The sequence below is a fragment of the Coregonus lavaretus genome (genome assembly GCF_964263955.1).
Source record: "Coregonus lavaretus genome assembly, chromosome: 23".
Lineage (NCBI taxonomy): Eukaryota > Metazoa > Chordata > Actinopteri > Salmoniformes > Salmonidae > Coregonus > Coregonus lavaretus.
In genome coordinates this window covers 32,745,967-32,755,299 of record NC_140010.1, presented here as the reverse complement: position 1 = coordinate 32,755,299, position 9,333 = coordinate 32,745,967, and the positions used below count along the sequence as shown (strand labels likewise).

At 43.0% G+C, this 9,333-nt stretch overlaps 1 protein-coding gene across 3 annotated transcripts; it reads left to right on the top strand.

Annotated features, from left to right (window-relative positions):
- The first annotated feature begins 1,573 nt into the window (after positions 1–1,573).
- Positions 1,574–6,956, top strand: e2f5 (E2F transcription factor 5). Of its 3 annotated transcripts, none has more exons than XM_084139206.1 (8): positions 1,574–1,690; positions 2,924–3,033; positions 3,208–3,369; positions 3,874–3,982; positions 4,243–4,552; positions 4,841–5,026; positions 5,360–5,398; positions 5,511–6,956. In XM_084139206.1, exons 1-8 carry the CDS (start codon positions 1,643–1,645, stop codon positions 5,618–5,620), a joined length of 1,074 nt encoding a protein of 357 aa, XP_083995332.1. In that variant the 5' UTR covers positions 1,574–1,642; the 3' UTR covers positions 5,621–6,956. The 3 variants fall into 3 exon arrangements, with proteins under 3 accessions (XP_083995332.1, XP_083995330.1, XP_083995331.1); XM_084139204.1 differs by having other exon boundaries at positions 1,574–1,885; XM_084139205.1 differs by having other exon boundaries at positions 1,574–1,885; positions 5,544–6,942.
- Positions 6,957–9,333: the final 2,377 nt, after the last annotated feature.

Sequence of the window (9,333 nt, the reverse complement as noted above, 5' to 3'; positions counted from 1 at the left end):
GAAACATTGCATGCGTTTGAGGCACTCTTGGAAGTGACCGTTGCAGGCTAGCTCAGTGCTGCCTCCTCTCATGGAGTATGTCAAGTCTAAGGCCGACCGGGGTACTGCAGGCTGCCATTCGCAACTAAATTGTCCTTATAACTTAATCTGTGAGTGATTTTAAAGTAATCGGTTCAAGGACATACATTTTTTGAACTAGAAGCAATTATTGAAACCATGATTGTGTTCGGATAAATTTTTTTATAGCCACAAAAATTGACCACGAACATCGCCATTTCCCCATTGTCCATAATAGGGGAATACTGTTTCCTGGAAACTGTCTGCGGCACTGCGGTCGGCCGCTTGAAATCCTCAATGCGAGGGGGCAGTCGTTCTCCCTGGTTTCTAAACACAGAGGCGCAACACCGCGAGACATCTGGAACACCAAACAGACCAGGCCTGGTTTAGGATTTGAGAAGTCAAGGTAGCTAGCTATGGGGAGGAGTGAAACATTATTCCTTAGTTGTTAATTTTCTCGAAATCTAAAGGCACAACCTAGATTCGAGGCAATGTCTTAGGTAGTTGAAAGTGTTATTACTCCAACCTCGTGAAAGTGACACTCGTCAAAAACAACTTTATATTGAAGGAGTGCCTTTGACTTGATGCCCTGCACAAGAGCAGTATGGTGCTAGACCACAGTTAGAAAATTACTGCCCATGATTATTATAATGATAATAATTTTTTTATTATGCAAAATGATCAACAACTTACATCCCTGCATCAAACATGTCTAACAAAACACAGGTATAAACAAGAAAATACTAATTACATACAATATATGATATATATATATTTATATATATATATAAGCAATAAGGCCCGAGGGGGTGTGGTATATGGCCAATATACCATCCTGTGTAGCTCAGTTGGTAGAGCATGGTGTTTGCAACGGCAGGGTTGTGGATTCGATTCCCACGGGGGGGCAGTATGAAAATGTATGCACTCACTAACTGTAAGTCGCTCTGGATAAGAGCGTCTGCTAAATGACTTTTTTAATACCACGGCTAAGGGCTGTTTTGTCATACCCGTGGTATACGGTCTGATATACCATGGCTGTCATCCAATCAGCATTCAGGGCTCGAACCACCCAGTTATCAGCAGTGGTATATCAGACCGTATACCACGTGTATGACAAAACATTTATTTTTACTGCTCTAATTAAGTTGGTAACCAGTTTATAACAGCAATAAGGCACCTCGGGGGGTTGTGGTATATTGCCAATATACCACGGCTAAGGGCTGTGTCCAGGCACTCAGTGTTGTGTTGTGGTAATGAACAGTCCTTAGCCGTGGTATATTTACCATATACCACACCCCGTCGGGGCTTATTGCTTGAATATATATATATGTATGTGTGTTTCTGGCATGAGTTTAGCTAGCCAACGTCACCATGACATCATCTACAAGTGTGAGTGGGGCTTTCTATTGGCGAAGCAGTTTCTGCCTATCTTCATACTGTACTGTCTTTGATAATATCTCTGCATGGGGTATTGGGGGGTTGCCATGGCAATTGTAATCCAACGTCACTTCCGTTCATAAAAAAAAGGGGCAAAAAAATACTCAAACGGTATTTGCCGTCGTCCTGACTGAGGTAAATAAACTGAATGGAGAAGATTCCCGTTTCTCTCAACCATCACCTCACCACCCAAGAAGTGAGTTCAACAACCTAGCTAGTTACAGAAACATTTCTCACCCCGGAGCTCGAGACAATGGCTGAGTCTATGCGCTCGAGCCTGCCGAACGGTGGACCGGCTTCGAGTCGACATGAGAAAAGTTTGGGTCTCCTCACAATCAAGTTCGTGACTTTACTCCAAGAGGCGAAGGACGGCGTACTTGACCTGAAAGTGGTCAGTTGTCAAAGCTTGCGTCTCTTCATATTTGCCACTATTTATGCAATGTTATGTCGGTGTCAATGTTTTTCCCATCATCCAGCCAGCGAAATTGAACAAAGCCAAAGCACGGTCTTGATTCACCATTCATTCTTCTGACCAAATCTCAGATAGTCAATGTGTTAAAACGTCTCGAGGTAAATTCACACTGAAGAAAGTTGTTCATTTTTTGTCTTCAACCAAGTTTTGAAACGAACTAGCCAGAAAACATTGCTTGCTTGGTAGCCAGTTAGCTGCTGGCAAACTTTCATTCTGCCAGCTTTAATTTCTGTCAAATGCATTACTTTATTTCTCACCACTTCCAGGCAGATATCTAGCAAGGCAGCTAGCTTGCTTGCTCCATAGCTAGCTACCTTTTGTCATTGGTTCATAGCTATGCTAGAATTATGTTTTCTGGACATGTGTGTTATGCAACAAGTTACTTAAACTGTTAATGTGACCAAGATAATCACAACTGGGACACCTGGCCATACCTACTAACCCCACCCCCATCAGTGTCTGGTTCCTGACAAGGTTTCCTTCCTTTTACAGTGATTGTAATGATTGATTGATTGATTTAATGCATAGTAGACTAGGACCACCGAGCTTGCTACCCCCTTGGACAACCTGGCTGTTTGAACTGGCTGTTTTCAACTCTTTCACTGATAAGGAGTCTGGACATTTCCCTCTCTACTTGCGCGCCAGAGCAGGCTGTTTACTCAGCAGGCAGGCTCCCTCCCTCTCCTTCCATTGTATGAAGTCTACTAAGTCTTCATGTGCCAAGTTTTTGGTTGGTTGGTGTCAATTCTGAGCCTGGGGGGGTAGGCCTATACACACAGCACTCAGTTTCATTCTACAGAATAGAAAGCAGCTTCATTATTTCCACATGTTTACATGGGTTTTCATCCCCAATGTACTGTACAGTTTTCCTCAAGATTCGTTTTCTCAGTAATGGTCACTTCAGGTGTCTGTCAGTATTGTCTAGTTTTTAAACACGTCTGTCGTGTCCATTGACAGGCTGCAGACAGCTTGGCCGTGAGACAGAAGAGGAGGATCTATGACATCACCAATGTGCTGGAGGGAGTGGGCCTCATTGAGAAGAAAACCAAGAACATAATTCAGTGGAGGTGAGTTGGGCGGCTGCCTGTTGTCTGCAGTGTCAAGGTGAATAAAGTCAGTCACTCTGGATGTTGTTCATTTTTATTCAACACTTAAGGGAAAGGAAATACGAAAAATCACTGCACATCCAAATGCCCTACACACATTCTCCCATTTAAACCCCTTCTCTCATCCTGTCCCAGAGGGGAGAACCTGGGCTGCAAGACAGCGGAGGTGCTGGAGCAGGTAGAGGTGCTGACAGCCCAGCTGTGTGAGCTGGAGGAGCAGGAGAAGGAGCTTGACAGCCAGAAGGCCTGGCTGGAGCAGAGCATCAAACACATGAACGACGACCCCATCGCCAGCAGATATCCTTCAACATGAACTCCCTCGCGCTGTGGGGGAGGTGGGGTACTGCCCCATTAGGTTGCGTGTGTCACTGACCGTAGTCACTCGAGAAACACATGTTGCTCGGAGTTTCGCGTAAATCATGCATTTATTGGTGGGACATTTGTGAGAAAATTCGAGAAGAAGGATTCGACCTTAAGACTGGGCTGAATTTTGGATTAGACAAGGTGAAATTTGAGATGGATTTTGTCCGTTTTTCTTATAGCTGTGTTCTACCTCATCTATGCTGACAGTGATTATGTCCCTGAAAGGCCCCCCTACTTTTAATGAGGAACTCAAACGAGGAAATCCCTTAAATGTAAGGATGGGATTACATGCATGAGTGTAGTTAGCATGTCAGATCAGTTTTAGGCTCTTTGTTGTTTAATGCTCTTGGTCTTGTTTTTCCAGTTTACAATGATTATCACGTCAGTCTTTCCTGCTCCACTTCAGTCTCTCCCCATTCTTTCCTTAACACCGCCCACGTATAAGTATGTGACCCACGAGGACATCTGTGATGCTTTCAGTGGAGATACTCTCCTGGCGGTGGTCGCTCCCTCAGGAACACAACTGGAGGTACCGGTGCCTGAAACGGTATGTTATGTGTTATGCTAGTGTGGATATTGGAACAAAGTCAAGCTCTGATACCTATTTCACACTACTGAGCTAAGTCAAACCAAGCTAAGCCATACTGGGCTGGCCTGTTTACGCATCCACCATAGTTGGTTGAGCTGTACTGGAAAGGACGATGTGGATAGAAACTATCCGAACCAGAACAGTATGGTTTGGGTCGACACGATTGTGTGAAAAGGGTATTGGTGTTTAGTGTACTAACTGTCCCCGTGGTCTCCTAGGGTCAGAGAGGCCAGAAGAGGTACCAGGTGAATCTAAGGAGCACGTCAGCTCCCATCCAGGTGATGCTCATCAACAAAGAGTCTGGTTCCTCCAGACCCGTAGTGTTCTCTGTGCCTCCCCCGGAGGACCTGTCTTCCATGCCTACCCCACCCACCACCCCCGCAGACCTGCAGAGGTTCCCCCTGCCCTCTGACTCAGCCCATTTCCCGAGCCCTGTGAAACGCCAAATCTCTGAACACAAGATTGCGCCACTGCGGAGGCACGATGAGGATCTTACACCCTCCTCCACCCCACCAGATGTACACATGGGTAAGGAGGACTACTAGGCCATTCACTCAGGGCTCACATCATTTGTGAAGTTGTGGTAATGATGGAGATATGCTACAAATGGTGTTATCTTAGCCTGTAGCAATCAGAAGGGAATCTAAGGATTGAAGTGACTTTTTTAAACGATGATTGTTATTATCATATCTGAAATCAACAACTGAATAGATGAGGGAGTAAGAGCAATGGGAAGTATTTGCAGCATTAAATCCCGCCATGCTCCAGACTGCCATGCTACTGTTGACCCTTTTTGTCCCTCTTCCCCTCCTGTAGAATGCCACCCCCAGGCGACTACTGGTCTGGCGATGCAGCAGTTGTTGGTCGGCACAGCAACAGGCGTCCAGCAGCAGCAAGGGGTTCTGGGAGGACACTTGGGCCAGGAGCTCCAGTCCATGCTGGACGTGGGCAGCCTGCTGAAATTACCCAACACAGGAGACCACATGAAGGAGGAGAGAGAGGGTGAGAGGGAGAAGGAGGGGACGTGGGCAGCCTGCTGAAACTAACCAACACAGGAGACTAGCTGAAGGAGGAGAGAGAATGTGAGGGAGGGGGGTGAGCGGGGAAGGGGAGGGGAAGTGGGCGGCCTGTTGAAGCTCGGTACAGGAGACCAGCTGAAGGAGGAGGGAGAGGGAGGAAGGTGGTGGAGGATGAGAGTGGGAGTCTGGAACTTGGAGGGTGGCCAACCTCTTGGGTTTGGACTGGGGCTTGTTAACTGAGGTCTGTACTTTGTATTAACATGGCTTTATTCCCTGTGTGTTGTACTTACAGATAAATGTTGTCTGTGTTCTTTAGGTGTGGCTGACCTAATTGATGAGCTGATGTCCTCTGATGGTAAGCATTAGGGCTGAGAGTCTAAAGATCCTATCTGGCTGCTCTCAATATTCTCTCCAAAGTTTGACAATGTGCGATTTGAGTTTTCTCCTCTCTCTATTTTGTGTTACAGTGTTCCCTCTGCTGCGACTGTCTCCCAATGCAGGGGTGGACTACAACTTCAACCTGGATGACAATGAGGGAGTCTGTGATCTGTTCGACGTCCAGATCCTCAATTACTGAGGGACGAGAGGGCGTCATGTTCGGACAAACAGCGGGGTGTTTCTTTACTTTTCCCTAACTTAGCAGAGGTTCTTCTGTCATATTTCAATTTCCTAATTTAAGCCTACATTCAGAGTTATTAGTGCACTGCCTATTCTGAAGCTGATGGTTGTACACCTAATAATATCCCTCTGGTATCAACCCTAAACACTGAAATGTTCTGAGCCCGTAGGTATCAGCGACCTATTATGACCTCTTATTCCCAGCACTCCGTCATCTCTAGCTATGGCTCTGCCAGCCATTACTATCTGTCCAAATGTGAATTATGAAGAATGTAGCAGCTGAACGTATCTGCCAGAGGATTGATGATGATTTGATCTGCTGTATGACAATAATTGGTCGCAGTGCTCAAATAGGGGTTGTGAGGGAAGTTTATCATTCATGTGTGAGGGGAATACATCGAGAATCCAGACAATAATACAGCCATACTTGAGTCAGGTGAAGGAAAACTCTCTAGAGGAAGATTACAGTTTGCGAAGTGCCTGAGTGGATGCCCCTATGATGTGCAGTGCAACCTATGGGGTTGTTGTTGGCTATCTAATGCATTTATTTGGATGCATCTTTGCATTGTCTTTTTGGACGACCAAAGTATTTTCCACAACTGAATCACATTGCATTGATGCCAGTGTTTTCTTTTTCTGTAGATACTTTTGATATTTAACACCTCAAATAGTAATATGTGATAAGTGTTCATTGCTGACATGGACACAGTTACTGACGTGTCCGGTCATGGAGATGCTTGTTGAGACAGTGTGATTGTATCTAGACCAGGATGTCTGTAATTACGTCAGGTAGTATTGATTCTCACTGACGCAATGTCTTCCTCATCTCCACCATGCAATGTGAAACGTCTTTCTAAACTCGATCTTACTCATTCTTGTTTAACTGAAGGCCCAGCTCTGTATGGATGTTACTGTTTTGCTTTGTAAATGAATGTGACTGCCAATATTTAAGGCTTTAATGTTATTTTCCTTAACTAGTTATATTTGAATAGATGTATAATATACTTTTTATTTTTACTTCAATGAAAGAAAATGATTATTGGTTGTAGTTATTTTTGCAGGACTTGAAGCTGTTCAACTGCCTTATGATAATTTGATATGCCGTATGACAATTATTGGTCTGAATTCTTATAGACCAGAATGGTGCCTTGTGTGAAGCACTTTTGTATATTTCCAGTTTCCTGTCCTAATCAAAGGAATATTGTTTTGTGTTTTTGTTATATTTTGTTTATTTGCACATTTTTGTTGGACCAAAGTTTTATATTAAACACATTCAATCGCTGTGGGCTAATGGTCATGTACTGTTGAAATGAGTTCTTATGCAGTATGTTGGATATTTGATTACCTGTCAATAACACGAATGTTACCCTAACATAAACATTTTACTAATGCTAATAATAAACACAATCTTTTAAGCTCACAAGTATACATTTTGAGTAAATAAATTACACTGTATCTGGTCCGTAGACTAGTATGACATCATTAAGCTGTCCTTGCTTACTAAACGCTTTCTGAGTAAGAATGGTGTTTCTTTGTTGACATAGTATGGGGGGAAAAAAGTGTCAAATGTAAAAACAAGGCATTTCAACAACAAGCTCAGATAGTGCCAGATTGCAACCAAAACAACACTTTAATAGATCACTTTGCTTCAGAAAAACAAAAAGAGCAGGTTAAAGGTCATGAACAGTCAAAATCATGTTTTTCATGAAATTGGATGATATTTGGATGAAGTATGAAAATGTGGTAACTAGTTTAGACTAGTTACTGGCTAGCTAGGTCTTCAGCCAGCATGGAATAAAAGAGGGGGAAGAGTCTATCAAACCTCTGATGCAGTTGTCATGTCAACACATCCGTCAGTGCTGCTGTGAACCGCATCACAAGAGACATACCGAACAGGAGATGTAAAAGGTTTGACATCATTGATGCAATTTCAATGTTGTTTGAGTTGCTTTGTGTATCACCTAATTTGCTTGAGATGATTTTACTGCAACATTGCTCACTGCATCCACGTTTCTTGACATAGGCATTTCAGTAAGTAAGATCCCCGCCCACTCAGCCTGTCTTTTCAAACTTTCTGGTAATTAACCACAAGAGAAAGAGTACTTTTGATCAAATTTTTAGCATTTCTATGCCAAGTATGGGTGATATTTTTGTCACTCAAAAGGCTATTTTACATGTGAATCAAAATAACTGTTTGGGACCTTTAACAACTTGAATTATTTCACAAAGTCTTTAAAATATGGTCTCAATCTTGCTGCTCACTCACAAGGGGGTGAATTTCTGAGGTGGTAGCAGAAAGGGTGGAAAGAGTTGAGATGTTACTCAACATTTTGTCCACAGCAATCAGATAGAGGGTTTTGGCTAAGAGCTTCGACCGATCATGTAAAAATGTGTGTGATAAACAGAGCAGATGTCTCAGAGTTTTGAAAGGCTAACTGGTCTTTAGCAGGGGAAAGAATATTCTGATTTTTCCTACTACTCTCCCAAGGCAAATGAAACATGTTGCAAACTGAATATTACAAACATTGTTTCTGGGTCTTTGGATGATGCTGGTATTATGGTGGTGGTGTCTTTAGTTTTGAGACTGGGGGATTGACATTGTTCCCAGGGCTGACATCTTTAGAGATTCCTCTGATCCCTAGAATAGTACTTTAGCAAATAGAGTATTTCTGTTCTGACAATAGTTCTTTATAACCCCCCTAGAGTCTATTGACAATCTAAGTAACATAATAATAAAATCCCCATCAAAATCTGTCAGTTTAAGCTAGAGATATCAGCTCAATCTACCGCATCCACCTATGTCGCCATTCTGCATCTGCAGTAGAAAGTGGCAGAGCTACAGTGCTGTTTGTCAGACCTAGAGACATCCCGAAAATTGGTCTTCTCACGAAAGCATCTGAACGGTTTGGCCTAAAAACTAATATGACGGACAGACTCTCATGAACACGTTTTGCTCTACTTCCCACAGGACTCGTCTAAACGTAACCCATACAAATGAATGGAAGTATGGAGGTAGTTTTTTGTCAACTACAATAAGGGGTTAAATGTGTAAAAAATATGTCCACTACCATTCAAAAGTTTGGGGTCACTTAGAAATGTCCTTGTTTTTGAAGGAAAAGCAATTTTTTTGTCCATTACAAAACATCAAATTAATCAGAAATACAGTGTAGACATTGTTAATGTTGTAAATGGCTATTGTAGCTGGAAACGGCTGATTTTTAATGGAATATCTACATAGGCGTACAGAGGCCCATTATCAGCAACTATCAGTCCTGTGTTCCAATGGCACGTTGTGTTTGCTAATCCAAGTTGATCATTTGAAAAGGCTAATTGATCATTCGAAAACCCTTTTGCAATTATGTTAGCACAGCTGAAAACTGTTCTGCTGATTAAAGAAGCAATAAAACTGGCCTTCTTGAGACTAGTTGAGTATCTGGAGAATCAGCAATTGTGGGTTCGATTACAGGCTCAAAATGGCCAGAAACAAATAACTTTCTTCTGAAACTCGTCAGTCTATTCTTGTTCTGAGAAATGAAGGCTATTCCATGCGAGAAATTGCCAAGAAACTGAAGATCTTGTACAACGATGTGTACTACTCCCTTCACAGAACAGCGCAAACTGGCTCAAACCAGAATAGAAAGAGTGGGAGGCCCCGGTGCACAACTGAGCAAG